Source organism: Mauremys reevesii, linkage group 11, assembly GCF_016161935.1.
Source record: "Mauremys reevesii isolate NIE-2019 linkage group 11, ASM1616193v1, whole genome shotgun sequence".
In the NCBI taxonomy this organism is placed as follows: Eukaryota; Metazoa; Chordata; order Testudines; family Geoemydidae; genus Mauremys; species Mauremys reevesii.
This window is the reverse complement of record NC_052633.1, coordinates 63868974-63888466: the sequence shown is the minus strand read 5'-3', so window position 1 is coordinate 63888466 and position 19493 is coordinate 63868974. Positions and strand designations below refer to the sequence as shown.

At 48.7% G+C, this 19493-nt stretch overlaps 1 protein-coding gene across 4 annotated transcripts in view; it reads right to left on the bottom strand.

Moving 5' to 3' along the window:
- STEAP3 (STEAP3 metalloreductase) overlaps positions 1–11161 on the bottom strand; it is a 34948-nt gene extending 23787 nt beyond the window's left edge. For 3 of the 4 annotated variants that reach the window (XM_039494317.1, XM_039494318.1, XM_039494316.1), the window contains exon 1: positions 2528–3369. In XM_039494317.1, the coding sequence (XP_039350251.1) occupies positions 2528–2543 (16 nt within the window). In that variant the 5' untranslated portion in view covers positions 2544–3369. Of the gene's footprint in view, positions 1–2527; positions 3370–9086 lie in introns of those variants that run through there. The other variant, XM_039494315.1, reaches the window with a different exon arrangement.
- Positions 11162–19493: the final 8332 nt, after the last annotated feature.

The following is a 19493-nucleotide window of genomic DNA, read 5'->3' as shown; positions in this document are numbered from 1 at the left end:
TAGCCAGAGGGAAGCTGGGGGTGTGAGCCTGGGAATCTAGACAGGAGGAGAAAACAGAGAGAGTCAGAAGGACTGGCAGAGCTCCCTGGCTCAGAGATATCTGGAGGGGGAGCCAGGATTGAGGGTGAAGCTGGACAAGGAGGCTGCAGTTCCTAAAGGCGGAATAAACTGAACCCCAGCAAGGGCAGCTTGACTTTACATAGTGGGCTGTGATCATGTAACGGCGGTGCAAGGAGGGGACTGAGGGTGGGTGCCAGTAAGGCTGTGCCTTGAAGGGCTGTGCTCTGGGAGGGCCTCCTACCCCACAGAGGGCAGGGGACTCAGCATTTCCCTTACAGGCAGCAGGGAATGCGATGTTACGATCGACATAAGAAAGACAGCAGACTTGTTGCATATAGGTGGACACCAGGCTGGTGGTATCCTCCTAATCCACATTTGGGTACTTTGGAAGAGCATCAAACAACTCAGCCTGGTTATTCAGATTTAGACCTGGACTCTAAACGGGGCATCTTGGGTCACAATGAAAGTGTCTGGGCAGAGACACGTGATGCAGCTTACGCAGCACTTGCCTGTTCCAATTTCAGTCAAGTGTTTTTAGCTCCAGACCTCGAATAAGCAATACAAATGTACCCCCCCCCCCCCATACACACACACATTTAAAAAATCCCCACATAGGAAGGGCTTTACACCACCTAGGTCTCATTATTTGGCACATCTACAGCACCTTCTGTCCAAGCAACCCGCTAAGCTTGACAAACGCTAATGATTGTCGCCTCCCAGCATTCACTGGTTTTTATCACCGATGGGGAGGCTAAATGACTTGCCCGAGGCTACCCAGTACGACAGCAGCGCCACAAGTAGAACCCAAGTCAGTGCCAAGTCTGTTGCCTTAGTCCCCAAACCATCCCCTTTTCCTAATAAAATGTATGTACAAAATGTTACTCTACAACAAAGACACACTTCTCTGGCTCTTAGGCAAATGAATGGAAATTAACATTCAGGGTGACAGAATGGTTGTTACCTAGGGACTCATTTCATCATAGGTCTAAAGCACCTCAAAAGCATTCCGAGAGCTCCCAAAGGGATTGTGAACTGTGCTGGAAGATGATCTTTTTGTAGTGTGACATTTCTGTCCTGCAACTGCCATTCAAAACAAACAGGGACATTTGCAATGTTCTGGGATAAACAGCATCTCTGTCTCCCGCTAGTTGGGTTCAAAAGGAAGAGAAAAATAAAAGCCTCACAGAATTAAACAGCATTTGAAAATAAGACAGAGCAGAATATTTTAAAAACAAAGATATTTCAGTCTTATAGTGTAAGCTGTTTGGGGCCAGGATCATCTTTTTGTTTGGTTTGTACAGCACCTTACATGTCCACGACTGGGGCTGCTAGGCGCTATGGTTGGGATCCATGAAGGTTTTTAGGCACTTAAACCTGATGCTTAGGCACCTTAGCCTCAGATTTAGGTGCCCAGCTCCCAGTTTTGGCTCCACTGTGATCCACAAAACTTTCACTGATCCCTGTAGGTGCCTAAACTCACTTGGCGCCTAAGTTTTTCCAGAGTAAACATTCCCTAGGTGTCTAGATTTCTGCCTATGGGCATGCACACTGCTGCCTCCAGCTAGGCATCCAGACACCTATCTCCTGCTGAAGCCCTAGAGCAGTGGTCACCAACCGGTAGATCACAATTGACTGGTCAATCATGGAGCCTCTGCCAGTCAATCGCAGTCTCCATCTGCCAAAACTCCAGCAGCGCAGCAGGGCTAAGGCAGGCTCCCTGTCTGTCCTGGCCTCGTGTTGCTCCCAGAAGCGGCCAGCAGCATGTTCCTGCAGCCCCTACGGGGGGGCAAGGGGTCTCTGTGCGCTGCTCCTGCCTGCAAGTACCGTCCCTGCAGTTCCTATTGGCCGGGAACGGGGAACTACAGTCAATGGAAGCTGTGGGGGCAGTACCTGGAAGGAGGGGCAGCGTGCGGAGCCATGTGCCCCCTCCTCTCCAGGGACTGCAGGGACGTGCTGCTGGCCGCTTCTGGGAGCGGCGCGGGGCTGGGGCAGGCAGGGAGCCTGCCTTAGCCCCGCTGACTGAGGTAAGCGCTGCCCAATGGGAGCCCGCACCCCTTACCCCCTCCTGCACTCCAACCCTCTGCCGCAGCCCTGAGCCCACTCCCAAAGCCAGCACCCCATACCCTCTCCTGCACCCCAACCCCCTGCCGCAGCCCGGTGAAAGTGAGTGAGGGTGGGGGAGAGCGAATGACTGGGGTGGGGAGGTGGGAGGGAGTGAGCAGGATGGGCCTTGGGGGAAGGGGTGGAGCCTTGGGGAAGGGGTGGGGTAGATCCTGGGTTGCACTTAAATTCAAAAAGTAATCTTGTGCTTAAAAAGGCTGGAGACCACTGCCCTACAGCAATTCACGAGCTATGATAAGACAGCTGCTCGGCCACCTAAGTCAGGTGCAGGGCCCTATCAGGTCCCATTCAACATAGGGAGGAGGAACCCACCTTAAACTCATAGGCCACTAGCTAGAGCACTCACCTGGAATGGTCAGCATCTTCCATTGGCGAGTTTAGGCAGCTCTGCACCAAATGCACAGGCTTCTGTGGATCACATTCTAAGGCACTTCTCTCCTCCCATCCATTGTCTAGGAGCCTAGGTGCCTAGCTCGGCTTTGTGGATTGCAGTGTTGTTCCTTCTATTTTGTACGTGTCTACAAGTTTAGCTGCCGTGACACTCAGCACTGCAACATCTAAGTCCCTTCATGGATCCCACCCTACCTCAATAGCACATCCAACAACAGTTTGTGTTTAAATACTGGCGGGACGGGAGGAAATCTCTCTTAGATCTCCTGGTAAGCAGATTTCTCTGAGAGGTTCTAAATCTCAGACAAACTACATGACCGGGAACAGATTCCTTGAATAGCAATTGGGACTTCTGTAACTTCCATCTCTCCCCTGAACACACACCCTTCATTCCTCTGTATACCTCCACCCATGCTCTCCTTCCATCATCCCTTCTGCATGTTCTCCTGGGCTTTCCATGACTCCTGTGCTTCCCAGTATCCTGCATCTCCTTCCATGCCCTCTCTTCTATTGCCCCATCAACCCCGGTACAATCCACCTCTGCTCAATGACTCCCTTTTGTCCCCAATACACCACTAGCCATGTCTGCTCTATTCTCCTGCACCCCCCTTCATTCCTCTTCTGGTCCACTGCACCTGTGTCCAATCTCCCCTCTTTCCATACTCCGCTTGGCCCTTGGGATCCCCTGCATACTCCTCCGTGTCCTACCAGCATCCTGCCCCCTCTTCCTCTAGCCTCCTGCCTGCCCACAGCCCCCCTGTTCTATGCCCCTGTCCCCCTCTCCATACACCACTCCCAGAATCCTACGCTAGGGTAATACCTGGTATCACTTACTCTTCTCCACCACCACCACCCCGAGCAATCCATGCCCCTCACCTTGGCCTGCAAGTCAGCAGCAAGTCCGTTTCTGTTTCAAAAACCTTTATTATACTGACAGCGTCAATGCTGCTTTTTATACAGGCATGAACGGCTTGCACCTTTTTTAAACCACTCCACTAACTCTGCCCTCCAAATGGGACCCCAAGGTCAGCACAAACAAAACAAACAGGCGGTTTCTAGGCTAGCCTCACCATGCAGATAGCCAGAGCCAGAGAAAGCCAAGATCCGCTTGAAAAAGGGAAATAGATACATGTTGAGAACACTAACTTTAAAACTCCTTTGTCAATTGTCACCACACTAGCCAGAAAACAATGCTACCTTGGGGTGAGATATGACGTGTGAAATTTCAGGAAGGTCAGTTTCTTATTGAGGAAGTTACGGGGGGGAGGGGAGGGATTAAAAATCAGGCTTGTTGTGGCAACCTAAACTGTGAAGCTGTTCCTGCTCTTTTGTTACCAAAAGCCAACTCAACTCCTCCTCTAGCTAGGCTATTAATAGCTCTTTAGATCGTTCAATATGAATAACTTCTGAAAATCTGATCTGTCTGTCCCTTTCTGCTGTGTACTTATTGCATTTCAGTTTTTATTTGTACCAGTGATAACAGAGACTGGGGGCCCCACTGGACTAGGCATTTCACAAACACATAGTAGGTGACACTCCCTGATGCAAAGAGCTTACAGTCCAAATGGATCAGACAGCAAAGAGCGAGAGAAACAAAGTAATGTTATCCCCCATTTGATAGGCGAAAGCACAGAGATAAAATGACTTGACCAAGGTCATGCAGGGAATCTGTGGTAGAGTCAGGAAAGGAATCCAGGTCTCTCAAGTCCAAATCGAGTTCGTTAACCAAAAGACCAGGCCTTTTTCCACTCATGCTGGATAATGAAAATAGGTTAGTCAGTTTCATTTTTGTCTGTAGATTTTAATTAGTATAACTGAAGTTCCTATTCACTGGCAGTGTGATGCAATGTTTAGATTACAATCCCCTGCAGTGTTTCTATGCTGGCTATAAACAGGATCTACTTGTTTTTTTGGGGGGTGGGGGGTGGGAGAGGGGAAATCAACACACCCTTGTCTTGGTGCAGGTGCTTGTACAAATAAAGTGAAAGATCTTAGTTTTAAAACATGTCGCTTTAATAGTAAGTTCAGTGTCATTCTACATGACAATGAGCCAAATTGTGTCACTAAAGAATGTTGCAGGGATCTCAGTAAGTTCTATTTCAACACAATGATACAATATGGCCTAAGAAAATCAACTTTACTTTTTGAAGTCCTGTCTCTTATTATTGCTTTTACATAATTATCTTCAATTCAGCCTCTTGTTTCAAGGGTGACCTGTAATGTCTTGGCTAAAATGCCTGTATTTGTCTCTTCCACCCAGTCTACTGAAGGAGATAAGGGGAGGGCATTTTCAACTGGACATTTAAAAGTACACAGAGCCCCAGCCACAGGTGCCCCTTACCCATGGACTGATTCACATATGCATAGCTACAGAGCCTCATCCGTGCTGAGTCAGACTCTATTTCTAGGGATCATTTTAGATAAAATGCTTCATTATGCAGATCTGCTAATAAGCACATTGCTTGAAGCAGAACAACAAAAGTAAAAAGCAATCACTATAGAAGTGCACCAAGATGGTCCCTCTCAGCTATCAGATCATTTGCACTACGTCAATTCCTAGAAGCCCTGGTCAGGATCATAGGTCCATTATTAGGGTGACCATATTTTCCCAGAGGGAAAATGGGACACCACACGGGGCCAGCTTGAGCCCCCTCTCCCCCGTCCATTCGGGGCTGGCCCAAGTGCTATGTGCTGAACAAACTCGAAGGAAGACATGATCTCTTCCAATCTAATGCCCCAATCCTGTAATCAGATAGTTGTGGACAGACCCCTGGACTCTCATGGACTTGATTGCAGAATTGGGACCTTTTTTGCCCCTACTAATTCAGATTGCAAAACATCAACTTCCAGTGTTAGCTTCCCGGGTATTTACTAGTGAGTTCATACATAAAGAAGTCAGATCTGGAAAGAAGCATTTGGATCCTAACGTTTACACTCATGAAATTAGCTTTCACTGTTTTCATTACCAGACGAAAATATTAACTCCTCACCTGCAGCTGTTTTGTTACAAGTGAAAAGAAGCCATGTCGTTTCTTTCCCATACCTAAAGAGGCTTCCTCAAGCAAACACAGCAGGTGCCATGTACCTGTTGAAACTGGAATAGATTTAGCTAAGAAAAGGGCCTTTTATACAAAGCTGCTTGATCCTGAACTCTGCTGTACATTCCAGGAGTCCTTTCACTTCCATTCAGGTAGCAGGGCAATAACATGACTGGTATGCAAGAAGCTCAAAACATGAAGAAGCAACCAAGAGGGGGGAAGCAATACTTGTAATGGGAAGAAGTAACTTAGCCCTTTTTCCCCTCACCAAACAGCGCAAGGCAGGGAGGTGAAGTTAGGAAATGTCAGAATTGCCTGTGCAACTTTCACGGCACCCCTTGTGCGTGTGCATTATGATACAGTCTTTGATTATAAGATCACATACCATTTTTTCCCACAGGACCCCTGCCTCATTCAGTCCAGCGTCTCAAAGAAAAGTTGCCAGATTTTTTTTTAACAGGGGCAAAACACATTTTTCCCTAGCTTTGTTCTTGGAAATGGCTGAATTGTTTCGGCTACATTTTTCCAGAGTTATTCACCCCTAAGTAGACACCTGGCATAGGAAATTTCAGCCCAAAGAGTTCAAGTTTGGCAATGTTTTAAGCAACTGAAAACAGGGTCTCATAATGGGAATTGACAGACAACCTGACTAAGCAGCCCTACTAGCCCTGCCTGTAATAAAGGTGTGTGACTAAGCAAAACTGGAATAATGGAAAACAAATAGACAGGAGTTTATGATTTTAGAGGGCATTTTTTTATTTTTTAAGCAGAGTTACCAACAGGCTGCACCACACATTCTGAATCTCTGCTCTGCCAAATTCTGCTCAGGAAACTGATTCCCCTGATAGCCTGCACAGGCATGGGAAAGTCAAAGGTCTCACTTTTATTCCTTTATGACAAAGGAGATGTTTACACAGTTTCCTTTGCTGCGCCACTGTAATGAAAGTGCTGGATTTGCCGCGGGCAGCCGGCGTCCTGATATAATAACGAAATGCCTCCCCAGGATCTCTTTTGTAATAAAAGTTTCATAAAGTTGGAATCTGAGGATTTGGGGCACAAGCGTCCGGAGTTTAATCTGCTGGTTAATGCAGCAGAATGAGTTTTGGTAAGGAGGTAAACGATGATTGGGGTGCAGTAGAGTCTACAAACTGAAGAATGGTGGATCTAATGTTAATGCCTGTAATACTCTAACTCATCTGGCTGATGTAATGGCTAATAAGAAGGCTATTTTCATGACTATTCTCATCTCACAGTTCTTAAGAGGCTCAGATGGATATTTTGCAAGAGCCTTGAGTACTGTACTTAAGTCCCTGTGGCTGCTATCATTTTCTTCTGTGGTCTTGGTTTCTTTGCTGCTCCTATCAAGTTAATTACTATCTAATGGTGACTCACCCCTTTCTGAGATTTTCCTCTGCAAAAAGCAGGAATAGCAGCTAAATGGAGGCATGGTGTACCAGGCTGACTACCTGAATGGAAGAAGCCTCTCAGAGGGATCTAAAAATACCCTGCAGTCTGTAGATAATGGGTGTGATGCAAGGATGCACTCCTTCCTGAGACAATAGAGAGCAAATCTTTTCCACTTTCATGCATGCAGATTGTGTTTGGAGTCAAGTTACATGCAAGCCCGGAGTCCTGTCATTATTATCTGTGGAGAGTACAGAGACAGCAAAACTTGTCTTCAGCAATCCCTCAAGTCAAGATCAAAGCTGGGTTGCTTAATGGGGGGTGGGGTGTTTTTAGTAAAGACGCAGAAAAACTGCACTCAGTGAGTTCTTGGTGGTGTGGCTATTTCTTGGTGGTCTCTTAAGACCGGAAGTTGCCATAACCGGGTATGCCAGCCCTTTGAGACTTGTGGGAAATGCTCCTAGACCAGCACTACCCCACATGCTGGGTTTTGTCTCTTAAACTTACCCGTGGGTAGGCGACATGGAAAGAAAGGCAGTGGTTTCGGGGGGAGGCTGTTTGGTGGCTAAGGGAAGAAAACTGTGCTGCTGCCTCTGCTTTTAGGAGGGAGACCATTGTTCCATGAGCAGGATCTCCCACCCCATCTGCTCTCACTGGTGAGGGACAAGGCTAGCCCCGGGCAGTCCCCAGCTGGCCCCTCTCCAGGATCCCAGGGAGCAGGCTTGCTGGGGAAAGTAGTTCCAGGCTGGGGGATGGCATCCTGGGAAATAAGCCGGGGGAAGGGGAGGAATAAGCCTGGTCTTCTCCCTCAGTGGAGGAGGCAGGTTGACGTGCTGGTTCTCCTCTGAAACCTATGGGCATGTGACTCCCACCTTTTCTTTGATTTGAAACAGCTACGGGGCAGACCCATGAAAGAGGGTCAGAACCAAGTTCTAAGAGACTGTAGTTACGTTGAATTACCCTGCTTGTCTAACTGATACAAGGACCCTGGCAGGGGAAGGGTAGTTTCCTCCTCTTTTGCTTATGTTTGACCTGACACTGTCTCTTATACAGGTTTGGCCCTGTTTTCAGGTTCCTTTATGATGCTCCGAAAGGGCACAGCCGGATCCCTTTGTTTGGGAGGAGCAGCTGTTTCTTCTGCTCAGGCACAAGAATCAATCTGATGCTGGCTGGTTTGGGACGGCAAACCAGTATTTCCCGAGCCATCTTGGGGCTCTGAGAATCACTTGATTATTCCCTTTCTCGAGCTTGTGGAGGATGTGAGACATCAACAGGAAAGAAGGCAGGATCCTTCTTGGCCAGTCTACAGTGAAAACACCTGCTGAGTAAGCCACCCACCCAGAGAGGTCTCCATGGTCAGACTGGCAGAAGAATGGTAGCTGAGAGAATCTGGAGCTGTTCCGTTATGCAAAATGTGTTCAGGAATATTGCCTCTTTGCTCAATTGTAACCCAGGGTCTACCCCACCCCTTCCCCTTGCTCAGTTACATCAGAACCTTCGCCGGGACACTTATACCAGACTGCCAACTGCCCAGCCCTCACTCAGGAGCTGGGATCCTATCTATGTACACTTATGACTACAGGATTGCCTGTTTCTTTATCTCTATCCCTCTCCCACCCCTGCTTAAGTGCACGATACAACTGCGTGACACTTAAACACTACATCTATAAGGATGTGGGGAGAGGAGGATTATTGACACAGGGAACCATTCAGGGGAATCTAACTGGACTGAAGCAATGGAAAGTGGAGGATGGGATTGAAAAAAACAACAACAGAAGGATGAAGGAGAGAGGTTACTCAGATTACATTACCTTAAACAAAACCCTTATATTACCGCTCACTCTGTCTGCTTGTGTACTCCATCCATTCCCCGTGTCTTTCTCTATATAGATTGTATGCACATCTGTGCAAGGATCTTATCTTCGTATCTGTCCAAGAAACACCTCGCACGCTTTTAGTGTCACATCTGCCTTGCCATACTGCTATGGACATTTACCAGCCCAGACACATAACCTCCTTGTTCACCCATTCCAACAATGATTTAAAAACCCCAAGCTCTAATATTTTACTCACCTGTCAAAAATGTCCTGCCATCGGTGAGTTTGGCAAGGCTGTGTTACCCATAAATAAATTATGACTGTAGCTGTTGCCACTGTGGGGCGTTGCTGCAACGGCTGTGGTACAGCAGGGCTTTCTGCGTGTCTGGTAGCATGCTCTGTGTACTGCAAGATTGGAGTTCCTATAGCACATGCATCCAAGCACCAGACTCTAGTCTTTGGTGCTCCCCATTAACATACTCAATGCATTTTGAGTAAGTAACAGCACCAGGACTGCCTGTACCTAAAAGGTGCAAATACTCTAGGCACAACAACGTCAACAGTCATAATGAAAGATCAGCCCAGACTCTAGGGGATGTCCATTGTGAAATAACTGCCCCATGGGATTCCCCAGGCCTAGTGCTAGGGATACTCCCTCCAGTCCATCCATTGCCTAGACAGGGTCAAGCCCTGGCCTACAGAGCCCACTAGAATTGACCTCTGGCTTTGCCCGTGGTCTCCACATGTGCATTTACCCCACTCCTGCTTGCACAATGCTGTCCTATATCCTCCTTCTCCTGGTGGGCTTCTGCCAGCAGCAGGCTGATGCTTTGACTGGCTCTTAACTTTTTAGTCCCAGCTCTCAGGCTGCCCACTGCCCAGCCTTCCTTCTGCAGCCAGATCCTTCCGGTTCTGGCATGCGGCTCCTGCTCTCACAGAGCCCCTGATTCTCTGCAGAGTCCACCCCCCTCAGAAAGCTACTACCTTTACCTGCTCTCTAGTGTTGATGGAGCTGTCTACCGCTAGCAGTTGGACTGTGCCATATAGCGCCCTCTCCTGGCTACATTTCAACGCAGCACATTCAAGGGAGTGGTTACGACCCAGCAATTTCATTACAACAGCTTTCCATTTTAGGCTCTGGACACTGATTCTTTTGAGCCGTGAGACATAGGTACAAACAGCAGAGCCCAAGCCACCAGGCGTATGCAAAAAGGAAGCCTTGCTACTCTTTGTACACTCTGTGAAGGCTGTACACATGCCAAACCCCACCAGACAGAAGCAGCACCATGCCCAGTGGCCAGTAAAATACCATCAGCGCTGAACAGACAGCGCTTTAGTCTGAGCGGTTTCCTCAAAGTTCACCTGGTGAAGAGCTTCACTTGCCAGTCAAATGGGACTTAAATCAGGGGAAAAAACAACCCAGAAAAACTGTTACTCCCTAGCTTTCTACTGGTGGCATCCATCTAGCTGACTCAAGATAGATCTTGAGTATATATATTGCCTTTTGAGCCAGGAGATGCCAAAGCTCCTTACTGATATGCAGCCAACTCTGAGGTGGAGAGCAGTTACCAGCTAGAGCCAAGCAATACAGTGGCACAGGGGAGGGGACATTTTGGCCAAGGATCTTATTTGGCAACCCCCTGTTGTTATGAAAAGTGCTATGGACTGAGGCTGTTTAATGCCTACACAAAAGACACAGGGCCTTGATGTTAAGGTCTCATCCCAAACACTTCAGCACAGCACTCTATTTACCGAGCCCAGAAGGGGGAAGACTGAGTCAGCCTGGCTGGCATGGGGACTGTGGTTCAAGGGAGTCCAGGTGTTTCAAATGTAAAGCTCTGGCCATTAAGCAAAGCATCCTCTGTGACAGGAGCACATCCATATGTACACGCTTATTAGAGCTCCTCTAGTCTGCTTTTTAGTGGCCATCTTTGTATTGTCCAAACAGCCAACTTAAAGCTTTTCCAAAGTTACAGTCAAGGGCAAGCGAGGGGAAAGTGTAGCAAGAAAGACATCCCACAAGGAAAAAGGGTGTGTGGGGTAGGCGGGTTGAACAGCATGAACCTAGGGAAGAGAGATAAGAGATATCAGAAGCAGCCAGAGTCTCCTTTCTGCTCACAAAAAGAGGATTGGACGGTGCGGGGAAGGCCAAAGGAGTGAACAGTTCAAAGGCAGATCTGTTGGAAGACACAGTTAGAATTCAGTCTAACTTTGCTGAGTTGGGGGGCAGGAGGCGTGTCTGGGAAGGAGGAAAACTTGGTTTAAAAGCAGCAAATAATACTGAGGTTTTACGTTCTTTGGGGCAGGGATGAACCTGAGATAAAAGAGCTCTAGAGCCACTGTGCTACCTATCTGACTACCGATGTGCGCAACTACAGGCCTCGTCACTGCCTCGTCATTAAATGGGCAATGGATTTTTCAGTGTATAATCCAGCTCCTGGTCCTCTACAACACAGCACTTGCCTACTACTCTACTCTCATCTCTTTAATCAGCTGACTGACCTACAAGACTCCTGCTTCCATCACCACCTCTGCTACAGCAGGGAGCGGGCAAACCAATTACCAAGACAGAGAGATCTTTAGAGTTTTAACTTTAAAGCCCTTGCTGGAGTGAGTCCAAACACTTTACTGATCACTTGGCTCCCTCTATACCATCTTGTCCTTAGGTCAGAGGGCAGGGCACTGCTGGCGCCTACGGTTTGCAGAGACTGACAGAACATGGACCATACTTTTGTAGGCTCTGTGATCCCATTTTTGGTGAGGCAAAAGGAGGGTCATAAACCTCTTTTAAACTGTTTTTTGTATTTCAGGGCCCTTGGCAAGATACATTAATTGGTGCTTTATTGCTTTTAGGTTCTATCCATCTGGTATTATTTTCTTGAATCTTTAATATATATTTTATAGTTAAGTCTATTGGAGTGCTCCCTCTGGGAGATAAATGTCCTGAAATAAAAGTTCATTCATTCTAAATAATAAGTGATGCTAACTGATATGTGATGGTACTTTATATTATAAATAATTGGTGCCCAGGTACTTCGGTGATGGACACATTAGAAATGGCTTGTGCCCCAGTACACCTGAATAACTTTACATATGCAAGTACTTCCAGTGACTTCAGTGGAAATGCTCAGGTGGATAAAGGTGAACACGTATAAAAGGTTTGCACGATCAAGGCTTCAGGTAGAGATTTTGAAAATCTGTTAGGAGAAGCTGGGGGACTAAAGGTGAATTGTGCTTTCTGTATTATTTTCTAAGACCTTGGTTAAAATGTTCAGAAGCTCCCAGGTGACTTGGTGCTTTTGAAAATGTTGCCCTTGTCTACACTGCTAATGCCCGTTCAGCAAGAGAAGAACCCTAGTCAGTGTAAGGAGGTAGGAGAAACCACACCATGAACAGTAGCGTTTCAGTTTGAAAATCAATTAGCATCTGCCTCCATTACAAGTTTGGTTTGGTGAGTATCATAATCAAGGATGATAAACTGATTCCTAAAAAAGCTGGTGCTTATTTATTCTGGGAAGGTCATATTTCATCACCATAGCAACCAGTATCTTTTCCATTTCTCCAGCAAGTTGGTTTCATTAGTAACCTTGGCCAAATGGGTTTGAGAGAAGAAAATTTTCACTCCTTTTACTAGAATCTGAGGGTGTTTCTATGGGTTTTTTTATGTAATGTTGCAAAGCCCAGTTCCTTATGAGGTGTGTGTGTACGCTGGGTTTTTTTTAAAAAGCTTTTCAAATGGCACATTTTCCTGTGATTTCCTGCATAAGTATCTTTAAGTCATCACTTGCAACTTCTTCCTTTACAATTACACAGCAAATCAAACATGTATATTTAATATCAGATCTGGCTTTACTGTACCTGGTTTTTATGTCAACTGTAGTTTGTTAAAAGAGATGAGGAAACTAAGGCCTGGGGTGGTATTTAAATCTTATTTTAAAAATCCTAAATCGACAGGAATTTTGATACTATAAGCTACTTTCTTTCTCCCCACAGCATGTTTAGGTTTTATTTCTCTCCATTGGACGGCACTTTGCAATGCACAAATCTCATTTGGAAGATACTGATTTAAATGCCTATTGGTGCATTGTGATATGCTTGTGCCACACCCAGCTTGCAGGAGCAGGCCTCTAGGTGCTACTACTGCAATATAAATAATACATGCTTTCATGAACTTCCTGCTCTTTAACCAACAACTCGCCACACCTGGGCTCGGATCCTGCAAACTCTTATCTATGTGCTCAGGTCTACATGGAGTGGTCAGTTCTCTGGATGGTCCCACTAAAGTAATTTGAAGCGCACACTTGTCCTGCATGTCTGGCTTTCTGAATCACAGTTGGTTCTGTGATTCCTGCCTCCACCCAAGTTAGTGTTCTGTTGTTACTCTACAAGGACAGCCCCGTGTTAACAATACATTTATGTATACATACACAGATGTAAATAGGAAAAAATCTTAAAGCCTATGTACCTGATCCTGCAACTAGTTTGGCCTGTGCAGAGTCCCACTTAAGTCCATGTGGGCCTGCCTGCATGGAGCCAACTGCAGGATCAAGGCCTGTATTATATATGCTGCCCTTTCCCTCCCTTCCTTTTCTTGGAATATTTTTCTTTCAGCACATCTAACCTCCAAACAAAGGTTGCTCTCCTTGAGAATCCTGAGCAGTGGTTCTCAACCTATTTACCATTGTGGGTCGCATACAATACTAACTGTATGGCATGGGTGGCGGGAGAACCCCCACTTTGGGGAGGCTAGCCTGCAGGCCCCACCCCTTCTGCCTGAGGCTCCACCCTCCTGCACGTCAGAGCCCCGAAACCCGCCCCCCCATAACAGAAGGAGCCCTGAGGCCCCCCGTGACCAGAGGAGCCCTGGCTCACCCCCTCCAGCCCCAGCGCCAGGCCGAGCACCACTCTGTGCCGCTCCTAGTGCCAGGCTGTGCCGCTCTCCCCGCCTGAGCGCCAAACCGAGCCGCTCTCCCCTGCCTGACCACCATGCCGAGCTACTCCTCTCATCCGAGCCAGTGGCCCCATGCCCAGCGGAGCTGCCTCACTCCCCTGCCAGACCACCGCTCCCGCCGCTTGCTTGCAGCGCCCCTCCTCACTCCCCTGCCCCTGAGGAGAAGTGACGCGGCAAGCAGCGGGGAGCTGGGGTGGGGAGGTGGAGTGCAGGTAGGCAGGCAGTGGGTGGGGGCCGGGGGCCTCGGGAAGGGGCGGGGTCACCGCAGCCCAGGTGTCCCACGGGAGTGGCTGCGCCAGGAAGGCTTTGCCTTCCCTGGCCTGTTATACCTGCCGCCCATGCATGGGTGATGCGTATAAGAGGCTGGGGAAGGCTGTGCCTCCCCAAACAGCCCAGCATGGCCCCGGCCACACCCTGCCCTGAGGTCCCCTCCTGCTGCTAGTTGGCCCCAGCCCAGGCAGGCTGCCCCTGTTCTGGGAAGGGAAGCCTGCTGGGGCTAGGGCAGCTGGGACTTGGGGTGGCTGGGGCTGCCCAGCGCTGGGGGGGCCCCTAGCATTGGGACCACATCGCCTAGTGCTGGGGGGGGGCACGAAGGGAGGGCCGCGTGCTGCCCACCCGTCACTCAGGGGCTGTGGGGGGATGTGTGCCGGCTGCCTGTCTGGCACTCCGGAGCTGGTGTGGGGGCTGTGTGCCGCCTGCCAGATGCTCTGCAATTGGATGTGCTCGGGTGACCTGGGGCTGTGGGGGGGCTGGCGGCTGCAGGGGCAGGGCCTCTGGCCTTGGAGGGGAAGGGTGGGCTGGGCCTCAGGTGGAAAGGGTGGGCCAGGCTGGGGGCTAGCCTCCCCAAGCCCATGGCTCACCCACCACCATGCTGTATGGCCCTGAGGATGTCACCTGGGCTGCAGCTCTGTGCTGTGCTGACTGGCTGAGAATGACTGATCCTGAGGAACCCTACCAGGTCCCCCATTTCTCCCTTCCTTCTCTTTCAGTGTTCTGCGAACAAGGTGTTAACCATCTGACAGGTATGACAAGCAGCCTACTCAAAGGCCAGTGCCAATCCACTCAGTGGGTGTTCTGGAAGGAAAGTGGCAGGCAAACTTCCTCCTTTTCCTGGATCACAAGCATGGCACTCAGAAACCTCTTGAGTTTCTACTGGCCTGGGCAAGGAACAAAGGTCATTCCAGAATCAGACCATAACTCCCATGCCAATTATTTAATTTATACCCTGATATATTGTTCTTTGTTTCTAACTAATCTGAGACTGCACATAAACTAAACTCCCCTGTGGCCTTCAAGCATTCTTCCTTTTACAGAGCAGCTATGGTGATAATATAATTATTGCCATTATCTCTCTGTTCAAATGGAATTTCTATTCCTCCCTCTGCTACCGATGTGACCTTGGACAAGTCATCTCACTTCTGTGGCTTGTTTCCTCATCTATTATATGAAGATTGTAAAATTTGCGAAGCACTTTGGGGGCCCTGCATCAAAGTATATATAGTATAAGGGTAAATTATTGTTAAAGGGACACAGTCCATTTAAAATGTACAGATCTGTCTAGTGGTTTTTTTAAACTGACTGTTGACACATCTAAGATGGCTATAGCTGGGCTGGAGAAAAGCTATTTTATCTGGTTTCACTCTGTTTTCTGAGTTCATTTGACAGCACTTAATGTAGAGTTAGTTTCTCTTTTCCCCGGTGTAGACTGTCAATCTCCCCCGCCCCCATTTGTCTGGGCATTTCACCCAGCAACAGCGAAGAATTAAAAAAAAATAAATGGAAAATGTAACTGTAAAACCACAGACTCTGGCAGGAGGATTCAGGGCAGATACTTCCCGAAAGCACTTCTAACTCTTTTCTAAATCAACTTCGTTTGAGGGGCAGCTGTGATCTGAAATAAAAACCAAATACTTCCATCGCGAAAACCACGGACACCAGATGACGTCCCAAACACCCGTGGATTAACGCACAAATAACTAAGCAATTAGACTAACAAATTTATTTAAGCATGAGCTAGCTCACTTCTTCTGTGTGTTCCATTCTATGCATCCAAGAAGTGAGCTTTAGCTCCAGACTAACACGGCTGCTACTCTGAAACCTAAGCAATTAAAGTTCAATACCATCTCCCTGATTTGAAACAAGTTACTTGAACACACCGACTAGACTCACAGAGGGAAAAATCAGGCTCAAGATGTGTTGCTTGTGGCTCTTGCCCGGGGCGATGCATGACCCAGACGCCCAGTCCCACCCCACTTGTTTTAAGAAAGCCAGGCCCCGGGGGCAGTAACAACAGGCCATCCGAGCGCCTAGGGCACAACGCCCACGGGCCGGAGCGCTAACACTCCAGGACGAATCGGAGTTGGCCACGTGCGATCCACTCACACTGTGGACGCAGGGTCTGGCCCCTCCACACGTGTCCGGGGGCTTCTGAGCAGCCAGGAGGGGCTGCAGCGGGGGCTCCGGCGGACCCCGGGGCTGAGACCCTCCCCTCACCCCAAAGCAGGGTGGGAGGAGAGCACAGCCCAGCCATAGTCGTCCCCCCCGCCCCCATGCGGTCAGGTGATCGGAGGGGGGGGGGGCCGGGATCACCAGCCCCGCTCTCCCGGGAGCCCTGCACGGAGCCGCGCGCTCCAGCCCCCCTCTCCCAGCCCGGGCAGCAGCAAAACTGCGGCTGCCCCCGCCCCGTCCCCATGTACCGCCGCGGGCGGGCCGGCAAGGGGCGCGTCGCCACGCGAGGGCGGGGAGCGGGCCCCACCCGCCCGGAGCCGGAGCCGGAGCGGGCCCCGGGCCGTGCACTCACCTCCGCCGGGCCGGGCAGCGAGCGGGCAGCGCGGGGCGCCTACTTTGGGTAGTTGCGGCTAACGCCCCGGGCTGCGCGGCGCGGCGCGGAGCTCCTCCCCCCGGGCGCCATGTGCCAGCCGCCGCGCCCGCCCCGGGCTCCTGCCCCTCGCGGCGGGCACGGGGCCAGGGGACTAGCCGGGGTGCGGGCCGGCCCCGCTGGGAGCGGGGGCTGGCGCAGGAGGCTTCGCGGTGACTGTCTCCGCCGGTTTCATCTCCGGCGCCGGCTCGGAGCTGCTCTGCTGCGCGCCGCAGACCAGAGCCCGCCGGCTGTGAATGGAGCTTCTCGTGGTTTGCTCTGGCTGTGGCAGTTGCCTGGGTCCTCATTGTGCCAGGCGCTGTACAAGCCGCACCAAGAGGTGGCCCAGGCTTCTTTCCTTCAGGTGGCCCAGATCAGGTGTGCAGCAGGGAAGCCCAGGCTGCCTTGAACTTGCTGCAATATTGAACACACAGCACCTCTCAAACACACAGTCTCTTCGTTAATGCTGGGATTTTGTGCTCATAGGGGTAGGATTCAAGTATCAGGGGGGTAGCCCTGTTAGTTTGGATCTGTAAAGAGCGAGAGTCCTGTGGCACCTTACAGACTAACAGACGTATTGGAGCGTGAGCTTTCGTGGGTGAATACCCACTTCATCGGATGCAGTCCTACTGGTAGGATTGTGATTTTAGAGCAGGGGTAGGCAACCTGTGGCACGCAAGCTGATTTTCAGTGGCACTCACACTGCCCGGGTCCTGGCCACCGGTCCAGGGGGCTCTGCATTTTCATTTAATTTTAACTGAAGCTTCTTAAACATTTTAAAAACTTATTTACTTTACATACAACAATAGTTTAGTTATATATTATAGACTTACAGAAAGAGACCTAAAAACATTAAAATGTATGACTGGCACGCGAAACCTTAAATTAGAGTGAATAAATGAAGACTCGACACACCACTTCGGAAAGGTTGCTGACCCCTGTTTTAGAGGCACAAAGGCTGGGAAAGGCTTTTAACAGCCACTGTATTTTCCCCCTGCATTACAGGCTTTGCTTGATAACAAAGCTATTGTTCAAGAGCAATGGGCGCTAACCAGAGTGTGTGTATGACCCTATGTGGTTTTTAAACCTGGTGTTTCTTTCCTGAGATCCAAGACTGGGCATCTGGAGCTCAAACTTTTCAGGACTGCCCAAACTCCTCTTCTCCCTCACAGCTGCAAGGAATGTGACTTGGGAAAGTTTGGGGCCTGAGTGGGCCTCCCCATTCAGTCCCCAGCCTGCAGGTGTCACAGCAATGACTGGCTAGCATGTTTTCCTTGAACTCTGGATTTGGGGCACAAACTGTTCAAAGCTGGTCACAGCCCTGTTGATCTCAAACCTTATCGAAATGTGGGCTTCCAATGTCTCCTGGAGCCTCCCTTCAGGTAAGTAGGGCTGTACTCTGCTGTGTACAGGTGTAATGCCTAACCCTAGTAGCAGATCCGTGGCCATGCTGAATTTCATAGAGTGACCAGTTAGAACTTAATGTGAGCAGCAGGGATGGAGTTGGAACTTCCTACTCCACAAGTATAAGCCTTTGCTACTTACTAAAGGAGAATTGCTGTTAGCAGTGTGAGACCTATGTGACGAGTGAGCCCATTCAGTGGGGGATAGTAGCACTCACGTTAATTACAATATAATGCATGTGGAATGGGGGGAATGATTTTTATTTTTGAAAAAAAGAGGATTGAAGCCCTGCATTCTTTACTAGAGTTTCTCTATTAACAATTCAGACTAAATGATGATAGATGATTTGTCCCTGACCTAAGTTAGACTTTACCATGTTCCTTAGAGTTTCCTTGATTTCTACACAGTGGGGATGTTCTCAAGTCCAGAATGGCTATCTGAGCACATAAGCAAAAAGCCCAGACTTCCTGTCTGTCTGTGCGTGACCGTTACTTTTTGCCTCTTGTAAAATAAAAAAAGCAAGAATTCAAAGGGGCCACAATAGATTTCAAAGAACAAATACCCACAGGTGTAAAAACAAGTAACAAGAGATTCTTTACGTGTATGAGAAGCAGGAAGCCTGTGAAAGAATTGGTGGGTATTCTTGATCCCTTGGGCTTAAAGGGAGTAATTAAGGCAATTAAGGATGAGTAATTAAGGACATTGCTGAGAAGCTCAGTGATTTCTTTGCATTAGCTTTCACCGCTGAGGATGATGGGGAGATTCCTACCGTGGACCTGCTCTCGTCTGGTAACAAAGATGCAGTGCTGTCAGAGACTGAGGTGTCAGGAAAAGAGGTGCTGGAGCAAACTGATAATTTAAAGCAGTAAGTCACCAGCCTCACATGGTCTATCCAGCAGTCCTTAGGAGCTTACGTATGAAGTGGCTGAGCTGCAAATAAAAATATTCAGTCTGTCATTAAAAGCAGCCGCTCTTCTAGTGGATTGGAGAGCAGCCAATGATGTCTCTATATTTAAAATTGGTTCTAGGGGTCATCTGGGGAATTATAGACCAACAAGCCTTACAGCTGTACCTGGCAAATTGGTTGGAAAGATAATTAAAAATGGAACAACAAAACATCCGGAAGATTATGATGTGATAGGATCTAACCAGTATGGATTCTGCAAAGGAAAATGGTGTCCAACTAATCTATTGAATACTTTGAATGTGTCAATAACGTAGTGGATAAAGGAGAACTGGTTGCTATAATTTATGTAGATTTCCAAAAGGCATTGGACAAGGTCCTGCAGAAGAGGCTACTGAAGAAGCTAAGTAGTCATGAGGTGAGAGAGAAAGTATTGCTATGGATCAAAAATTGAGAAGAGATGGACTCAGGTTTGGTCCAGTTTGGCAAGTGCTTTGTTTTTGCTGGTTCTCTTTCAGTTTGATTATTTACTGAGAATGATGCTCGA